Raw genomic sequence first — 20,699 nt, forward strand, 5'->3', positions numbered from 1 at the left:
CAGAACAGTGAGAATAATACTCTCTTGAGAAATTTGAACATGCAGTTAAAATCCTCCTATGAAGAAAATACATGGTGTGTGTGTGTGTGTGTGTGTGTGTGTGTGTTTTGGTGAATTCTAGCGAATATTTAAGAAGGAATACCAATTTTACACAAATTTTTCTAGAAAAATAAAAAATGGAAATGATTTATTGTGCAAAGAGAGCTTGATGATAAAAGTTGGCACATTTCACACAATAATAAAAAAAATGCTAGCAAACAAAAAAATTAGACCAAAACCCCAAATATACCATGCCTAAAGCCTAACCAGAATGTTAGAAAATCAGACAATACAGAAAAGGCAAAGTACCTCACAATTATGTGGAAATTAGTTTCAAAAACAAAGTTGCTTTAACGTCCAAAAATTAATTGGAACAACCCACAGTTTCTTGGGCCTTTCATCAGAAGTATCACAAGTATGGAGCTTAGAACAAATGAACAGTATCAGCTCACAAACAGGGAGTCCTGAAGCACAAACTCCAATTATGGTCAAGGTTGTGGTCTGAAGAAAGTGCTAAGGAAAGATCTGTTCTAGGCTTCTTGCTTTTGAAACCTGGTGACTTACAGATGCCTATCCTCTCTTTGAGTCACTTTACATAGTGTTATCCCTATGTGCATCTATGCTCAGTGTTCTCCTCTTTTAAAGACACCATCATCTTGAATTAGTGACCACCCTAACTTTCATACTTTTCACAGGATTACTTTCCTAACATCCTTACCTAGAAATAAGGGCTGGAGAGATGGCTTAGTGGTTAAGGTGCTTGCCTGCAAAACCTAAAGACCCACGTTCAATCCCCCAGAATCCAAGTGAGCCAGATACACAAGGTGGCACATGTGTCTGAAGTTGGTTTGCAGTGACTGGAGGCCCGGGTGCACCCATTCTGTCTATCTGCCTCTCTCTCTCAAATAAATAAAAATAATTTTAAAATAAAATAAAATAATAGGGCCAAGTGTGGTGGTGCACACCTTTAATCCCAGCACTTAGGAGGGAGAGGTCAGAGGATCACTGTGATTTGGAGGCCACCCTGAGACTACATAGTGAATTCTAGGTCAGCCTGGGCTAGAATGAAACCCTAACTGAAAAAAACAACAATAACAATAACAAAAAAAACAAACAAAAAAGAATTAAGGTCATGGGGGAACAAAATACAAACCATGAAATTAAAAGAGAAGTTGAATGATCATTAACCATGTACACAAACACTGATGAAACCAACATTCAGCCTTGACAAAATCCACAAACCAGGGACAGAAGAGAATTACTTCAATCTTAAAAAAGCACATGCACAAAACCTTCATCTGGGGCTGGGGATACAGTTCAATACAAGCACTTGTAAGCTGGGATGTACTCAGTGGTAGGGTACTAACCTAGCACTTGAAAGGCCCTGGATTCAACACAGAGCACAGCACAACACAGTGCAACAAAACAAAAATAACAAAAAATCCCTCAACTAACATCCATATTTTAAAATGAAATATTGAATGCTATGTAAAATCGGAAATATCCAACAACAAAAAAGGATGTCTTTGTCACTTTTAGTAAAAAATAAAAAAAAAAAAGGGAAAGTGCCCAGAATGGGATGGGAGCTAAACTTTTTACTTACAGACAACAATGCCTAATGCTGCTATGTAGAAAATCAAGTGAAAACTACACGAAGGTCCTATGGTTGAAATAATTTTTGCAGAATGCAGATACAAGACCAATGTTTAAAAATTAAGTAACAGGGCTGTAGAGATGGCTTAGCGGTTAAGCGCTTGCCTGTGAAGCCTAAGGACCCCGGTTCGAGGCTCGGTTCCCCAGGTCCCACGTTAGCCAGATGCACAAAGGGGCACACGCGTCTGCAGTTCGTTTGCAGAGGCTTGAAAGCCCTGGCGCGCCCATTCTGTCTCTCTCCCGCTATCTGTCTTTGTCTCTGTGTCTATCGCTCTCAAATAAATAAATAAATAATATAAAAAAAAATTAAGTAACAATAGGAAACCAAAATTTTAAAAGGTAATTTCCCAAAGCATCAAAAAACTGTAGGCTTTTCCCCCCAGATCCTTAGCCTTGCGGCTAAATCCGACAAGAATAACCTGAAAAAAACTAAACATTGAGAAAAATATAAACAAAGACACTGTAATCAATGATCATTATGATTCACTGAGGCTACCATGTAAATTATTCTCATAGGGATCAATGTTTGGTCAATGGAAATCTCTTTTAGAAATAGGAAATGACAACTCAGTTGGTAGACTGCTGGCCTGGCATGCATGAGTCCCTGGGTTCAAACCCCCACACCATACTGCACAAACTGGGTTGGTGACTCAAGTCTGTAATCTCAGCACTGGGAGGTAGAGGCAGGAGGATCAGAAGTTCAAGGTCATCCTTGGTACCCAGTGAGTTCCAGATAGCCTTGGGCTACAATAGATCCTGTATCAAAATGAATAAAATAGTAAGCAACAAACTGATTTTAATATCATATGAAATTATAAGGGTACCTTCGAAAAGGTAGAAGAAAATTGGAGGTCCACCTCTGATTGGGAGGCTCATTCTCAATCTACAAAGTCAAGAGTGCAGTATATTGGTGATGACAATTACAGCATTGAATAGAACAGGAAGTCTAATCAAAGACCCTCGACAGTTTTAACAACTGATTTTCCGTGGGAAAAGAAAAACTCTGAACAGGCTTGAAAAGATAGGCCACACAGAAAATCTTGCTGGAATTGGATCACGGAAAACCCAACTTTCTAAAACCTTTATCAGAGAACAGAGGCATCTTTGGGGCGGCTGGGACGAGCGCTCCGCCGGCCCCGCCCCCGGGAGGGGCGTGCGCGCCCGGAAGAGGCCCGGCCCGCCCGCGCCGCCGCGGGGAAGCGAGGCCGCGCGCAGCCGGAGCCGCGGCCTGCGGAGCCCGCAGAGACCGCCACGCCGCCCCGGGGAGCCGCGCGTCCCGGCAGAGCGTGCCGGCCGTAAGTGACAGCCGCCCTCGGTCCTCGGTGCCCCTTCTCCGCCGGGACCCAGGCCCAAGCCTCATCCGCGTCCTTGTAGTTCAAAAACTAGCTGCGCGACCCGCCGGCCCTGCCGAGCCCTAGCCCCTAGCCGGCCACCCGGCGGGGTCCCCGGGCCAGAGCGTCCGCGCCCGCTGGGCTAGAAAGAAAGTTGGGGAACTAGTCCGGAACGCAGGGGGGCTCCACGATGGCCGCTCGGCGGCCCGGGAAGAGCGCGAAAGGCGCACCCCGCCCATGGGGGCGGGGCTGCGGGCCCGGACCCGCCCACGGGCCGCCGCGCGCCCGGCTGCTCTTGTTGCAGCTTTGAGAGGACAATTGTTGAGGAAAACTGTCAACCAGCACAGGGAAATTGAGTGTGTTAAGACTGTCTGGATGCACTTGTCTTAGGGTTAGCCAACAGCTGTATGATTCTGCGCGGGTGTTGAAATAATGCTGTTTTCTAAAAAGGGCGAAATTTAATGTGACCATAGTGTGAACTTTTGAGTTCTAGTCTATGGGGAGCTCTTTGTCAAATTACTAAATGAGCCTCTGCATTACTATCCATTTGTACAGCACTGTGAGTACAGTGTTTTGTCTGTTGCTGCATTTGCAAGCAGAGACCATGTCCAAAATGCTTTTTTTTCTTGACACTAGGCTGAATTATAGTATACTATCCAACCACAACTAAGGTACCTACTGTTTTGGTCATGATTTACTTTCACTCCTTCTTTGGGACTTAATTTATTCACCTCTCAATTTCACAGTGGTCTGCTAGAACTGCCAGGATTCTTGGTCGTACTGATCTATCTTTATACCTTTCATGCTGTCCTACTTAATAGGTGTTCAGAACAAGCCCAAAACTGCTAATAGCAAACGTTGCTAACCTGTGAACTTAGTAGTAGTCTTAGGAAGTAATGCCTCATCCATTAGAGTATTGGGGCTTCATAACAATCACCTTTATTTGTTTTGCTTGATTTTGGGTTTTGTCAGGTAGAGTCTCACTCTAGCCCAGGCTTGACCTCAAAGTCACTCTGTAGTCCTGATACAGGATTTTGGGATTCAGGAGGGGTCCTCCAGAATTTATGAACCCCAAATGTTGAGTTCTGTCTTACCTTTAATAAAGAATTAATAAAGATGTACTCACGTTGGATAAGTTATGAGTTACTAAATTTATTTAGGGGAAATCACAAATTGTGGAGTTTATTTAAGGGACACTGGATTGGATGTAGAGGGGCGTTCATAAAGCTCATTTAAAAGAAACAGGCCTTTTTTTTTTTGGTTTCTCGAAGTAGGGAAGCCTGGGCCAACCTGAAATTCACTATGTAGTCCAGGGAGGCCTTGAACTCACAGCGATCCACCTACCACAGCCTCCCAAGTGCTGGGATTAAAGGCATATGCCACCATGCTCAGCGAGAAGGCCTTGAGAGATTAGAGTATAAAAAAAAATAAGAGAGAGATTAAAGCTGCTGAAACTGCGAAAGTAGAATCTAAGAGTTTGTGTAGGGAGACTTAGGAGGAACCCATGTGACATCTGCCATGTGTTTTTACCATGGAAGAAACTTAAAAGAGCAAATGATAGCAAATGATAAGGAAGAATAACAGAGAGAAAATATCAAAGCAGAGACCAAGAAATTCAGAGAAATGAGTAAAGAAGAGGGTTACACTCATGGTTACCTCAAGTTTAAAGAAGTGACACAGGTAGCAAGCCTAGAGTTGGTGAGAGCACCCAGGTGGTAGATCTGGGGTGTAAGGGAAGTATGCACGTGTTAGATTCAGAGACCAGAGGAAAATCATACAAGTAATCAAAGTGGGAAATTATTCAAACTATAAAACAGAGGCAAACAAAAAAGTTCAGATCAAGAAATAATGCTATACTCTCCCACCCCCACTCAGTCAGGTGGGGGTAGAGGCCAGACTTGTGTGTATCTCAGCAGAGATGAGAGGAAATTCAGAGAGAGCCCGCCCCACACACACACACTGAGGGTTGTGCTGAGAGAGGAGAGAGAAGGGAGGGAGGGACTGGAAGACTGATCTTCATAGCATTGGATTCAGGTATTCAAGGTGAGGGCATGATTGGTTTGTAGATTTGGAGAGCAAACCCCAGGGCCAGCCCACCTGGGCCACTTTATGTAGATTGCACGCCACACTGGGCAGCAGGAGGCACTGTAGATCAATCTCAATCAGGCTCAAGTTCCATTCCTGCCAAGAGTTCCATTCTTGTGCTAGAGTGTGGTGGCATGTGGGTTGGCATCTCCTGGTTCCCTTTGGGCCTCAGTCTTTAACTGAAACTGACTTTTAAAACAAATCTAGCTTTTGGCCGGGCATGGTGACGCACGCCTTCAATCCCAGCACTTGGGAGGCAGAGGTAGGAGGATCGCCATGAGTTCGAGGCCACCCTGAGACTCCATAGTGAATTCCAGGTTAACCTGGCCTAGAGTGAGACCTTACCTCGAAAAACCAAAAAAAAAAAAAAAAAAAGAATAAAATCTAGCTTTCTCCTACCCTCTTTCAGTTCCATGCTGGCCTTGAACTCACAATGATCATTCTACCTGTGCCTCCTAAGTGCTGGGATTAAAGGTGTGCATCCCCCCACCCAGCAAAAATGATAAACTTTAATCTTCATAGTTGTAGAGCCTAGTGTAAAAGGACACCTCTGCTAAGAAACTTGCTCTCATTGCAAATCAAGTGAAACTCTTAACTGGGCAGCTGATTTGTAACCACCCAGTGTAGTTACACTCTAGATCTAGCACATGGGTGCTCTCACCAACTCTAGATCTGACTGTATAGGCAAAAATAAAATGCAATTAGGGCTGGAGAGATGGCTTAGCGGTTAAGCGCTTGCCTGTGAAGCCTAAGGACCCTGGTTCTAGGCTCGACTCCCCAGGACCCACATTAGCCAGATGCACAAGGGGGCACATGCGTCTGGAGTTCGTTTGCAGTGGCTGGAGGCCCTGGCATGCCGATTCTCTCTCCCTCTCCCTATCTGCCTCTTTCGGTCCCTCTCTGTCTCTCTCAAATAAATAAACAAAAAAACCAAAAAAGAATCAAAAAACTATAATGCAATTATACTTTTTTTAAAAAGGCTTGTCAAGGGATTGAGATACATGAAACATAGTATATATTGTATCTATTATTGATCTTATTGTTGAGGAACTTATGCTTCTCTCAGTTGCTCAGCTGCTTTATACCACTGAAAGCTTTTTTTCTTTTTGCTGAGTCCTGTGGTTTTCCTATGTTAAGAAGGAAAAATAGGAAATAGTCACCTCTAGATATACATGCCTAAAGCAAGTCATTAATTATTCAAGGTAGAACTGGCACTCAATCTGATTAATAGTATGTATTTCAAGCCACATGTGGTGGTGCACGCTTTTATTCCCAGCACTTGGGAAGCAGAAGTAGGAGCACCACTGTGAGTTCAAGGCCACCCTGAGACAACATAGTGAATTCCAGGTTAGCCTGGGCTACCTCGAAAAACTAAAAATAAATAAATAAAATAAAATAAAAAGAATGTATTTCTTTTATACAGCTAAGTATGCATAAATGCAAAGTGAAAAATGTTAGGCTTTATACAAAGAAAGCTATTAGGAGCATGTTTGTGTACACCCACTTGGGAGTGCCTTTAGCCAAAAGGCTAGCATTTACGAGGATTTTATACTTGGGAGCAAATGTATGGGTGTGGAATATCGTCAAAGAAGTCTGGAAGCCAGGCATGATGGTGGATATCCACCATCCAAACGCTGTACTTGGGAGACTGGGGCAGGAGAGTTGATATAAGTTTAAGGCCAGCATGGGGAACAAGAATCCATCTCAAGATACCCAAATGAGAAGAGAGGGTTGCAACTTTCATATCTGTTATATAAATTATATTAATATAGGGTTAATCTATATTAATATATTAATATGGAGAAAGGTTTTGAAAAAGATATGTGAAAACTTTGTACCATTTTAGAAGTTGATGACAGTACCATCTCATTCCTTGGATTTTGACTAATTTGTAAACTGTATGTTTTACATGACTGTAACAGTAACAGATTACTCATATATAATTTGTAAAGTCCATTTTTTTTTTTTTTTTTCCCTGAGTTAGGGTCTCACTCTAGCCCAGGCTGATTTGGAACTTACTCTACAGCTCCAGGATGGCCTTCAACTCAAAGTGATCCATGTACTAAGGGCATGTGCCACCATTGACAAAGGATAAGTCATGTCTAATTTGTAAAGTCCATGTTGTATATAATCATAACAGATAACTCATGTCTCATTTGTAGGCAAGCATCTTGTCTGCTTAGCCATTTCTCCAGCCTCCCTTATATAACTTGTAAAGTCTGTTTTACATGACTATCAGATAGTTCATAACTCCTTATGAATCGGGTTAGCTATTTTGTGATTATGCTATAGGATGATTCATAGCCAATCTTTGTTAAGTTGTGTGTAAATCTTAAGTGTCAAATATTTAAAACCATCCTTTCTTCTTCTTTGGTAACTTAGTTTCAAGATGAATTGTGATCAAGTCACGCTGGTGGGGCAGGTGTTCGAGTCGTATGTTTCAGAACACCATAGGAATGACATTCTTTTGATCTTGAAGGAAAGAGATGAAGATGCTCATTACCCCATTGTGATTAATGCCATGACTCTTTTTGAAACAAACATGGAAATTGGAGAATATTTCACTGTATTTCCCAATGAAGTCCTGACTGTTTTTGACAGTGCACTCCGAAGGTCAGCTTTGACAATTCTGCAGTCTCTTTCACAGCCTCAGGACTTTTCTATGAAACAGAATCTTCATGCCAGGATTTCAGGTAAATCAATGATGTTTCCAACATGTAATTTTTCTAGGGAGATTTGAAGAAAATATAATACATGTGAGATTCAGAGCATTAGGAAATATATGATTTTTATACCTAAAAGCCGTAGCTGATAGTGGCATATTTTGGATGAGATGATGTTTGTTTCTGAGCATGAGAAACTTGCCATGCCACCAGAGGTGAGGGAGAAGGTATAAGGACAACAGTATACCTGTGTTTGTATATTTTTCTGTGTGTATCAAATGGTCATCTGTACAAGCTTTTGTGATCGTTAACAGTTAAGTACTTATAATCCAAGAATTAAAAGGTGATAGACTGGGCTGGAGAGATGGCTTAGCTGCTAAGGCTCTTGCCTGCAAAGCCTTAGGACCAATGTTTATGAGACTCCAGACATATAAAGAGGAGGCAAGCACAAGATCACACATACCCACTAGGTGGCACATCTGGAGTTCAATTGCAGTGGATGAGGCCATGATGTGCCAATTCTCTCTCTTGCTCTCTCTTTAAAAAAAAAAAAGTCATATTTCTACAGTGCAGCAACTGGTTGTGGCAAAGGTCTGTCTTTGTATTCCTGCTGCCATTCCTTGTTTCTTGCTCAGTTTCTGTGGTAAATGTAGTTTGGGGGGAGGGGATAGTGACTGGCTCAGCAGGTAAAAGTACTTGTTATACAGTCTTGAAGGTCTGAGAAAGCCTGAGTTTGATCCCCAGTACCCATGTAAAAAGATGGACATTGGACATGGCCCCACATGCCTGTAACCCCGGTCCTGTGGGAAAGCAAAGATTTCTATCTGTACACACACGAGTGTAGACCATACATGAAATTTTAAAAAAAAGAATCATTTTTAACAGAGTGTAGGGATTTTTTTTTGTTTTGTTTTGTTTTGTTTTTGAGGTAGGGTCTCACTCTTGCCAAGGCTGACCTGCAATTCATTAAGTCTCAGGGTAGCCTTGAACTCACAGTGATCCTCCTACCTCTGCTTCCCAAGTGCTGGGATTGAAGGTGTACACCACCACACTGGCTTCAGAGCATGGTTTTTGAATGTACAATGTCCCGCATAGCCTTAATGCATTTATGATTAAGTCTCAATTAACCCTAGCTGGTGGAGCCTTTGGAGGTGGAACATTGCTAGAGGAAGGTGTCCACTGAGTGCAGACATTTGGGTGTTTCTAGCCCAGCCCTTCTTGACTCTCACTACTTCTTCCCTCCTGGTGTAGAGATGTCAAGCTCAGACGTCTGCTTCTGTTGTGCTTTCCACACCATAATGAAACATTCAAACCCATTTCTTCTATAAGTTGTTGCTAGTCATGGTTATGTCCCATGGTATACAGAGTGAGTTGAGTTGAAGAGTCACTGGTAAACATTTTAGATGCTAGAGGTCGTGGCATATGCCTATAATTCCAGCACTCAGAAGACTTAGGGTGGAGAATTGCTTTGAGTTTGAGGCCAACTGGAGTGGGGACTAGTGTCACAAAAGTAAGACCACTGACTTAGAAAGGGCTTGGTGTGAACCAACTTGTGTCAAGAATGCACATCAGAAGGCAGGATCACTGAGAACAGCCTTAACCTGCTCCACAGTGTCATCTTTTATTGGGAAAAAAAAACTACAAAATGTTTATTGCAAAAACAAGATGGGAATTAAACCATAAATTACAACTCACATGTTACAGCCATAAAAGTAACTTTAAACATAAAGGGGAATTTGGTACATTACAGCAGGGACATTCTATTCTTATAAGATTATAGAGAAGAAAAAGAAAAAACAAGGGCTGGAGAGATGGCTTAGCGGTTAAGCGCTTGCCTGTGAAGCCTAAGGACCCCGTTTCGAGGCGGGATTCCCCAGGACCCATGTTAGCCAGATGCATAAGGGGGCGCACATGTCTGGAGTTCATTTTCAGTGGCTGGAGGCCCTGGCACGCCCATTCTCTGTCTCTCTCTATCTGCCCCTTTCTTTTTCTGTCTGTTGCTCTCAAATAAATAAATAAAAATGAACAAAAAAATTAAAAAAAAAAAAAAACTTCTGAACAGGTCTGTTGGTCAGTTACAGGAAGTGCCTGGGGGTGTGAGATAGGCTGGTGACCTAAAGTCTCTGAATGTCCTGCTTATTTGCCCTTAAGGATTTTTCTCAACAATCCAGGCCTGAGGTAATGCTATTCAGACCAGCAGAGCATCCTGTTTATCTTTCATCCCCATCTACTTAAACACGTGTTTCATTACATTCTGTTAAGAGCTCCTACAAGGAAGTGACTTCTATTTTTATCTAAGCTTGATATAAAGAAATGTAGAGAAACATAACATTTTGCTCTCTTTACACAACCTGGGCTACATGGTGAGTATCAGGTTAGCCAATGCTACACAGCAAGACTCTTTTTCAGAAAAAGAATTTTAGGAAAAGGAGTGCCAGGCTAGTGCTCTACCAACCGACCTGTATCTCCAGGGGAAATTGTTTTCTGAAATGCATTCTATTGGATGGTGAAAGGAAAGCTGACTTTAGAGGATGCCTGGCTAAAGCTTCATCTCTAGGCTGAGAAACATGGCAAGTTATTTGTTCTCAGAGCCTCAATGTTGTCATGTGTAATTTACTACTGTCATCTCTGCCAGTCCCTCAAGTTTTAAATTAACTTTTGTGTTTGTGTGTGTGTGTGAGTGCAGGTGTGCACATACCATGCAAGGCACATGTGTGGAGGTCAAAGGACAATTTTGGATGTCAGTCCATACTTTTTACCCTGGTATATTGCTGCTAGATTCACCAGGCTAGCTGTCTCACAGCTTCCAGGGATTCTTCTATTGCCACTTCGCATGTTGCCATAGGGCCACTGGCATTATATATGTACACTACTGTGTCTGGTTTTATGTGGATCCTGGAGGTCTAAACTTAGGTCCTCATGCTTGTGTGGCAAGTATCCATTGAGCCATTGCCCCTGCCATAAAATAACATTTAATCAACATTACTGTATAAATTCAAGAAGGTTGACACAGCCTTGTTCTGTTTATAAGAATGAAGGATTTGGTGAAATCCAAAGCTGACTTCAAGCTGGGTGTGGTGGCACATGCCTTTAATCCCAGCACTTGGAAGGCAGAGGTAGGAGGATCACCATAAGTTCAAGGCCACTCTGAGACTACATGGTGAATATCAGGTCAGACTGAGTTAGAGTGAGACCCTACCACAGAAAAACAAAACAAAACAAAAAAAAAAGGAGACTCCAGTTGAAGATTTATGATTATCTGTGATTAAGAAGACCACTATACCTTTTTTATATCTTAAGATAAATATTTAGTTCAAGATAGTAGCACACTCCTATACTCTCAGCAACCTCAAAGAGGGTCCTGGGCTGGATGACATTGTAACATGGCTAAAGATGGAATATGCATCAGGACATGGTTTATTAAAATATTTTTGTGTGAAAAAATGAGAAATCATTCTAGCGAATTAGAACTTTTAAACTTTTGAGTCCTGATTATCTGTGAAATGCAGCTAACATAGTTAATATATCCTGTTGCCTGAGTGCAAGGTGACCCTGCTGTTACTTAAAGATGTAAAACGTGTTGGAGACTTCAGGAAAAGAGGCTATGGAAGTGTAAGGTTCAGGAGTGACCAAGACCATAGAGACCACTCTGAGGCAAAGATGGAAGACTTTATTCCGGGAAAACACGAGCTGTCTGGACTGACTCTGAAGAGCAGAAGTGACCAGGTGGGAGATATGGAGGCAGGAAACCTAGACCTGGGGCATTGTTAGGCAAGGAAAGGAACATGGCTGGGCTGTTCCTTGAGAAATGTGGATGACTCACTTTCTTATGTCTCTGTTGCCCTCCTGCTGTCCTCAGTGACTCCATTTTGTCCTGACCTAACAGGAAGTATCTACTAGTGGTTCATCAATAAATCCTACAGTGATTGCCAATCCCAAAGCACTTCACTGTATGAACTGGAAGAAGGCAATGGTAACTCTGTCTACTGCAATTTTCAATCTTTCCCCAAATAACATTTCAGATGCTTTGAAAAAAATTTGCTATTTCAGCAAATGATACTTCAGTTCTAAAAGCTTACATTCAAAGGGGAGAAAAACAGATAAATCAAGAACACCTAGTATTTTAACTGGAGGGACATTAGGTTTCTTGTAAAAAAATTCTTCCCAAATAACAAATATGTCAGAAATCAAAAAGACTTATAAAATATCATCATAAGAAGGGAGTATTGAGACAGCATTGTGTGTTGTCATTTGTAGAATGTCAACAAGGGATGTGCTGTGAAATGTCAGAATATTGACAAAAGATTTTCATCATTAAAGCATTGATTTTTATGTATAATTTTTTATTGACAACTTCTATACTTAAAGACAGTGAACCATGATAATTCCCTCCCCTCCCCCAATCTCCCGTTGACAATTCCACTCTCTATCCTATCCCCTCCCTCTCTTTGATAATCTCTATTTTCTTTTGATGTCAACATGTTTTCCTCCTATTATGAATGTCTGGTGAAGGTATTGCTAGGCCCTGCAAGGTCATAGATATCAAGAACAAGTTCTGGCTGTACAGTTGCATTGTAAGTAGTTGTACCCTTCTTTTGGCTCTTACATTCTTTCTGCCACCTCTTTTGCAGTGGACCCTGAGCCTTGGAGGGTGTGATAGAGATATTTCAATGCTGAACACTCTGTCACTTCTTCTCAATAGTACATTGCCTTTTGGGTCATCCCAGTGGCCATTGCCATCTGAAAAGAGAAGCTTCTCTAGCCAAAAGTGAGAGTAGCATTAATATACAAATATGAACATATTAAGTATAGTGCTTAGAGGGCAATTTGGTGAGCATAATATATGCAATTAGCCAGAAAATAGCAGGCATAACATCCCTAAGGCTCATGACCTCTCTGCCATACTCTTTTGATTAGGTTTTCAATACCAGGCATGTATTCCCTCCTATAGAGTGGGCCTCCAGTCCAATTAGACAGCAGTTAGTTTCTCCCAGAACAGACATGCCACTGTTGCACCCATTCAGTCATTTAGCCTGTCTGGCCAAACTTGAGGCTTCCAGTGTCCACTGTTTTCAGCGCTTATGAATTCTCTCACCCATAGGGCTTCATGCAGTGCAGCTTTTCAGAAAGTTTTCAGCTTACCCCAGCTTGATTCTCAGTGATCTAACAGCCCAAGTATGTGAAATCCTCAGCAGTAGGGTCTTACCATTTGTTTCTTGTGGGAAGCCATGGTCCCTGATAATAGCCTATAATGTTTTGAAGGAAACAGGTACCTCCCTGGCCATCAATTCACTGGAAGGTATCCCATCACTGGCACTGCAAATTTTCTAGTAACTATCTATGGCTTCTGGATGTGCCATTATCCAAAGAAGTAGGCTTTCATATGTCTTATACAGAATATCTTGAATTTTGATTGACCCTCCCCCACCCTTCTTTTATTCAATCTCTTCCCTTGACCTTGCTTAGGACATTCCACTCCCTGTAATCTGTTATCTACTTACATACATACCATACTATATCCTTAAGTCCTTCCCTCTCCTCCCTTATAACCTTTTTGTAGCTTACTAGCCTCTGCTACTGATTTTTGGTTCCAGCTCACACACAAGTCTAAAAATTTGTACGTAGGATCCACATATGAGAGAGCACATAGGACGTTTGCTTTTTGGGCCTGGATTGCCTCACTTAGTATAATCCTTTCCAGATCCATCTATTTCCCTGAAATTTTCATAATTTCATTTTTCTTTAATGATGAATAGAACTCCATTGTATAAATGTACCACATCTTTATTATCCATTCATCTGCTGAGGGACATCTATCTATGCTTCTTCCATTTCCTAGCTACTGTAAATAGAGCAGCAATAAACATGGTTGTGAAAGTTTCTCTAAGGTAGTGAGGACAGTCATTACAGTATATGCCCAGGAGTGCTATAGCTGGATCATATGGTAAATCTATTTTTAGCTGTCTCAATAACCTTCACACTGATTTCCACAATGGCTGTACCAGACTACATTCTCACCAACAGTGTAGAAGTGTTCCCCTTTTTCACACCCTCACCAATATTTATTGTCATTTTCTTGATGAAAGCCATTCTGACAGGAGTGAGATGAAATCTCAAAGTAGTTTTAATTTGCATTTCCCTGATGGCTAAATCCATAGCCATCATCTAAAGTAGAATACTTTTTTAGATGTTTATGTAGTATCTGTACTTCTTCTTTTGAGAACTCTCTGTTTAGTTCCATAGCCCATTTTTAAAAATTTGGTTGTTTGGTTTCTGTTGTCAAAACTCAGATGGCTGTAAGCTGCCTGGATTAACATCTGGGTCCTCTATTCTGTTCCATTGATCTGCATGTCTGTCTTTGTGCCAGTACCACGCTGTTTTTGTAACTATGGCTTTCTAATATAGCTTAAAATAACATTGTGATACCACCAGCCTTGTTTTTGTTTTGGTTATTGGAGGTTTTGTGTGTGGGTGGATGTGGGTATGTGCGTGCACACTTCCAAATGAATTTTAGTTGTTTTTTTTTTCTATTTCTGTGAAGAATGGCATTGGAATTTCAATGCGGATTGTGTTAAATGTTTAGATTATTTTTGGTAAGATTGACATTTTCACAATATTGGTTATAACAATCCAAGAACATGGATTATCTTTCCATTTTCTAATGTCTTCTGCAATTTCTTGCTTGAGTGTTTTAAAGTTTTCATTTTAGAGATCCTTCACTTCCTTGGCTTATCCCAAGGTACTTTATTTTTTATTTATTTTTTTAGGCAATTGTGAATGGGAGAGATTCCCTGATTTCATCCTCCACATGTTGTTAGTATACAGGAAAGCTACTGATTTCTGTGCATTTATTTTGTATCCTGCTATGTTGCTTTTAGAGTTTATCAGCTCTAACAGTTTGCTGGTAGTGTCTTTAGGATCCTTTATGTATAGAATCATATCATCTGCAAATAAGGATAATTTGATCTCTTCCTTTCCAATTTGTATCCCTTTCATGAGTATCTCTTGCCTTATTACTATGGCCAATTCTTCCATTACAATATTAAATAAAAATGTGGATAGTGGACACCCTTTTCTTGTTCCTGAATTTGGTGGAAAAGCTTCAGATTTTCCCCCTATTAGTATTATTTTGACTGTAGGTTTGTCATAAAAAGCTTTTATTATGTTGAGATATGTTCCTTCTATTCCCAGTTTCTGTAGGACATTTACCATGAAGGGATGTTGGATTTTTCAGATATCTTTTCTGTGTCTATTGAGATGATCATGTGATTTTTGTCCTTCAGTCCATTTAAATTGTATATTACATTTCTCGATTTGTATATATGGTACCATCCCTGCATCTCTGGGATAAAGCCTACTTGGTTGGGATAAATAGTCATTCTGATATTTACTTTTATTTAGTTTCCCAATATTTTGTTCAGAATTTTTGCATCTGAGTTCATTAGGGAGCTTGGTCTGTAGTTTTTTTTGTTCTTTCTTTGGTTTTTGTGTTAGGGTGATGCTGGCTTCATAGAAGGAGTTCAGTAGAATTCCTTCCTTTTCATTTTTATGGAAAAGTTTGAGAAGCATTGGTGTTAGTTCTTCAGTGAAATTCTAGTAAAATTCACCAGTGAATCTATCTGGGCCTGGAATTTTTAGTTGGGACTTTTTTTTTTTTTTTTTTTTTATAACTGCCTGGATCTTTGTACTTGTTACAGGTCTATTTAAATTAGTTATCTCATCTTGATTTACTTTTTGTATGTCATATAAATATAGGAAAACATCCATTTCTTTTAGATTTTCTAACTTAGTAGATTATATGTTCTTAAAGTATATCCTTATGATTTTCTAAATTTGTTTGCTATCTGTTCCAATGGTGCTTTCTTCATCTCTGATTTTATTAAGTTTTGTTTCTTCTCTCTTTCTTCTGGTCAGATTTGCTAAGGGTTTATCAATCTTACCCTTTCAAAGATCCAACTCCTTGTTTCATGTATTGTTTTATTTTTGTTTGTTTCTATTTCATTAATTTCTGCCCTAATCTTTATTATTTCTTCCCATTTATTGATTTTGTTTTGCTTTGTTCTTCTTTTTCCAAGGCCTTAAAGTGAAGCATTAAGTTGTTTACTTGTGATCTTTCTAATTTTCTTAATATAGGCACTTAAAGCTATAAATTTTGCTCTTAGGACTGCCTTTATTGTGTCCCCAAAGTTTTGCTATGTTGTACTTTCATTAGCATTTGAGTCTATGAATTTTTTGATTTTCTGTTTGAATTCTTCAATAACCCAATCATCGTTCATTAATGTATGGTTTAGGCTCCATGATTTTGTATGCACTCTGTAGTTTTCTTGTTGCTGATTTGTTCTTCAATCCCATTGTGATTAGACAGAGTGCAAGGAATTATTTCATATATCCTGTATTTGTTAAGATTTGCTTTGGATCCTACTATATGGTTTATTTTAGAGAATGTTCCTTGTGTTGCTGAGAAAAATGTGTATTCTGTAGTATTTGGTTGTAATGTTCTATAGATATCTGTTAGGTCCATGTAGTCCAGATGTCTCACTATTTATTTTTTGCTGAATGTTCTGTCAGTAGATTAGAGTGGGGTGTTGAAGACTCTCACTATAGTTGTGCTTGGTGTGATCTGTGACCTTAAGTGTAAGAGTGTTTATTTGATGAAATTTCAAGCACCCATATTTGGTGCATATATGTTTAGGATTGTAATGTCTTCCTGTTGAGTTTTTCCTTTAATCAATATAAAGTGACCTTAATCTTTCCTCATTAATGTTGATTTGACATCTATCCTGTCAGATATTAGAATAGCAACACCTGCTGGTTTCCTCAGGCCATTTGCTTGGAATACTGTTCTCCATCCTTTCACCCTAAGATGGTGACTGTCTTTTATGGAGAGATGAGTTTCTTGGAGGCAACAAACAGAAGGATCCTGCCTTTTACTCCAGTCTGTAAGCTTGTTTCTTTTAGTTATGGCACTGAGGCCATGGATATTAAGAGTTATTATTGAAAGGTATGTATTTGTACTAATCATTCTTCTGGTTTTGTAGTCTGTCCTTTTTTCCCTTTACTCTCTTGTATTGTTTTTTTCAAGTATGATTTATTTTTTCCTGTTTGCTTATATGTGTGCTTTCCTTTCTTTTCCGCATGGAACATCCCTTCAAGCATTTTCTGTAGAGCTGGCTTAGTTGTCATATATTCCTTTAGCCTATTTTTGTTGTGGAATGTCCTTATTTCTCTGTCAATTTGGATAGATAGTTTTGCTGGGTAAAGAATTCTTGGTTAACAGTTGTCATCTTGCTGAACTTAGAATACATCATTCCAGGCCCTTCCGCCTTCTAAAGTTTGTGTTGATTAATCTTCTGTAATCCTGATGGACCTGTCTTTATAAATGACTTGCTTTTCTCTCTAACTGGTTTCAATATATTTTCTTTGGTCTGTGTGTTTGTTTAATTATAATATGGTGAGGAGAGGTTCTTTCCAGATTTTGTCTGTTTGGTGTTCCAAAGGCTTACTTGATCTGCATTGCCATCTCTTCCCCAATTTGGGGGAAGTTTACTTCTTTGATTTTGTTAAAAATACCTACTAGGTCTTTGGAGTGAAATTCTTCTTCTACTGTACCCTTAATTATCTTTAATCCCTTCATGGTGTCCTAAATATCATTAAATTCCCATTCATGCCTTTCTATTAGTCTTTCTTAGGCTGTATTAGATCTGCCACCTTGTCTTCTAGCTTAGGTATTCTGTTCTCTCCTCCTCCATTCTGTTGTGAATCTTTCTGCAGAGTTTTTTTTATTTGGCTGACTGTGTTTTTCATTGCTATATTTCTGACTTTTTTTTTCTTTATTATTTCTAGTTCCTTATTCATGGCTTGTACTGACCTCCTTACTTCATTAAATTTGTTTCCTGGTCTTTGATTCCTTTGATTTCCTCTTTCATTCCTTTGAGCATAGTTATGATCATTCTTTTGAAATCTTTTTCAGGTATTTCCTCTAAACCGGTTTCACTGGAGGTCATTTCTGATGGATTTAAATTTTTTAGTAGGATTATATTGTCTTGATTTTGTGTGTGTGTGTGTGTTTCTTGTATTATAATGTAGAGTTTTTCACATTTTGGGTTAATTTGATTCTTGTGTTTTCTAATTATCTGCAGTATTCTTAGATGTATCAATCAATCTGATGTTTTATAGCTCCAAGGTAGGAGCATAAGATGCCAAGTGTAGCTCTAAAAGACTGTCAAGAGTAACTACAAAAGTGACCCTAGTTATTGGGTTTGCCTGCTATGAGAGTATTCTAGTTGACTGGGTGGAACAAAATACAGGCTAATTCTGAAATTTAACTGAACAATATACATATCCAATGAAAACGAGCACAGAGTATTTATGCAAGAGTAGGTATTAAAACAAATATATCCTTAACAAATTCGAAGTCCCTAAGGATATGTATTGCCCCACACACTTAATCCTGTCAATTGGGAGGCTGAGATTTCTAGTTTATAGAGGGTTCTAAGGTCAGCTTCTGACTGAGTGAGATCCTGAAAGGCACTATAAATCATGAAGCAACAATTGGCAACCCTAAAATATAGCTTATTTAAGAACGGCAAACCTAGCCAGGCATGGTGGCACGTGCCTTTAATCCCAGCACGTGGGAGGCAGAGGTAGGAGGATTGCAGTAAGTTTGAGGCCACCCTGAGACTACATAGTTAATTCTAGGTCAGCCTGAGCTAGAGTGAAACATTACCTCAAAAAAAAAACAAAAAAAAAAAAAAAAAAAAAAAAGAATGGCAAACCTGATCCATCAGATTTAACACATAATTTACAGTGGCATAGAAGGTGCAATTTGCACTTCTGATGCAAGCAAGCCTATATACTAGGCTATTTTGGCAGATACTGACCTGGTGTAATCCCAGTTGCCTTTTGGTGTAGCTTTGGTTTCAGCTATGCTGCTTGCCCACTTGGGTACCTCTTTGCTGTATTGTAGACTCAAGTAGCCTGGCTGGGTTGGTGGGTCACTGCTCTAATAGTCTGTGCTGGGTGCTGTGTAGCTGAGTTCCCTTCTCTAGGCCTCTGGTGCTTGCTGGCACTTGCACTGGCAGTGGGGGAAGGGAAGACTGTGGATGGTGGCTGAAGTTGTTCTTCTGGTACCCATGATCCTCTTCCTCACTAGTTCCTCTGCTGGCCCCTGCTGTCCTCCCCTTCTAGTTTCCTGACTTTGCAAGGAGGCTGGCGTGAATGGAAAATCCCCTCACCTGGCTTTTCCTGTAGCTCAGACAGAGCCTGGAGATCACAGCCATGTGGACTTGGTGCTGCTGTTCCTGGAGCCGCTTCTGCCTGTTTCTGTGGGCTCTAGATGCTCTGGATCTCTCCTACTTCTCTGCTGTAGTTGATATTTCTTATACATTGAAGGATTGAAGGTTGGAGGCCAACCTGGTATACCTATACCCTGCCTCAAAGTTCAGTCAATAAATAACAATGACTTTATAGTACATGTCCTTCCGAAAAGATTATGCATCGCTAGGATAGAACTTCCTAGAGGCAAGTTAAAATTATGAGGAAAAGACCAGACATTTGATTTAAGTGAAATGTGGTATCTTTATTTACATTTTCTAGGCTAAAATTATGAAGATTATTAATCATCATGTATGAGTGCAAAAATAAATGAGTTTGTGGGCTGGGGAATATAGTCCTGTGATAGAAGTCTTACTAACATGCACAATTTACAAAAGGATTGTTCAGAAAGGCATTGATAAAGTATTAAGTGATGCTTTGGAAGTGGTTCTAGGCAGCTCTTGTGTTTAGATTGGTTTTCATGCTCAATTTAAGTGATAAAATTCCATTTATGTAAGTGATATCCCTCTCAAATTAATTTAGCCCATAAATTCTTTGAAAAAGGAAATTGCAAATCATGTTACTACCTTAGTAACATTCATTCTATAAATATAACATATACAGGAATTTATTAAACTCTTGAGAAACCATAAACAGTATGGTATAGCACTAAAGGAGCTCAAAGATATAGGAGAGACACTATTACAGATAAATATTAACAGTGGTATCTATCTATCTATCTATCTATATATACATACATATACACACATATGTATATACACATATATATACATATGCTTACAGATACATGAATGTGTTTAAACACAGCTGTCAAGGAACTTAAAAGTAGCTCCTATGTTATATGATACATACCCTATTCAACCTATGTGTAAGGTTTATTAGTCCACAGAACAGGAAATGAATTGTACTAGGGTCACTGGAAGTTTCTGAAAGAGAAGGAAGAAGGATGGAGATATCACAAATAGAATGAACATTTGTGAAAGATCAGGACATAGAAGTGCCACAGACCTAACATAATGGATATGGACCCATCTCTTGTTCCAAAAATTGCTTCATTCTTTTATTAAGCATTAATGGGGACTGACTCCCCCCCACACCGTTATTCCCTGGAATATTTGAACAGCATATATATTTTAAGGTTAAAATAACCTTTTCCTCGATCAAAACCAGCAGTTTATTAAAATATATTACGTGTTTGTGTATGCTGGTGCACATATCCCAAAATGGCCTCTCAAGGACCAGAAACTCAGTGAACAGGGTAGACTGGCTGGCCAGGTGGCCCCAAGGACCTGTTTGTCTGTATTTTCCCAGTGCTGGGGTTACAAGTTTGTACCACCATACCAGGATTTTTTTTTATTTTTGAGGTAGGATCTTGCTGTAGCACAGGTGACCTGGAATTCACCATGTTGTCTTAAGGTGGTCTCAAACTCACAGTGATTCTACCTCTTGCGTTCCAAGTGCTGAGATTAAAGGCATGAAGGCATGTGCCACCATTGCCAACAGAACTTCTTTTTTTTTTCTCTTTTAAGGGCTCCAGGGATATAACTAAGGTCCTCAAGCTTGGATAACAAGCAGTTAACTAATTTTACTGTCT

The 20,699-nt window shown here is 39.8% G+C and overlaps 1 protein-coding gene across 2 annotated transcripts in view; it reads left to right on the plus strand.

Moving 5' to 3' along the window:
- Nucleotides 1-2,960: 2,960 nt before the first annotated feature.
- The window catches only part of Mcm9 (minichromosome maintenance 9 homologous recombination repair factor), a 129,768-nt gene continuing 112,029 nt past the window's right edge, over nt 2,961-20,699 (plus strand). For both annotated transcript variants that reach the window (XM_004651241.3, XM_045158109.1), the window contains exons 1-2: nt 2,961-2,987; nt 7,491-7,801. In XM_004651241.3, coding sequence (XP_004651298.1) covers nt 7,498-7,801 — 304 coding nt within the window. In that variant the 5' untranslated portion in view covers nt 2,961-2,987; nt 7,491-7,497. The remainder of the gene's footprint in view (nt 2,988-7,490; nt 7,802-20,699) is intronic.

This window comes from Jaculus jaculus, chromosome 9 (assembly GCF_020740685.1).
Source record: "Jaculus jaculus isolate mJacJac1 chromosome 9, mJacJac1.mat.Y.cur, whole genome shotgun sequence".
Classification (NCBI taxonomy): Eukaryota; Metazoa; Chordata; class Mammalia; order Rodentia; family Dipodidae; genus Jaculus; species Jaculus jaculus.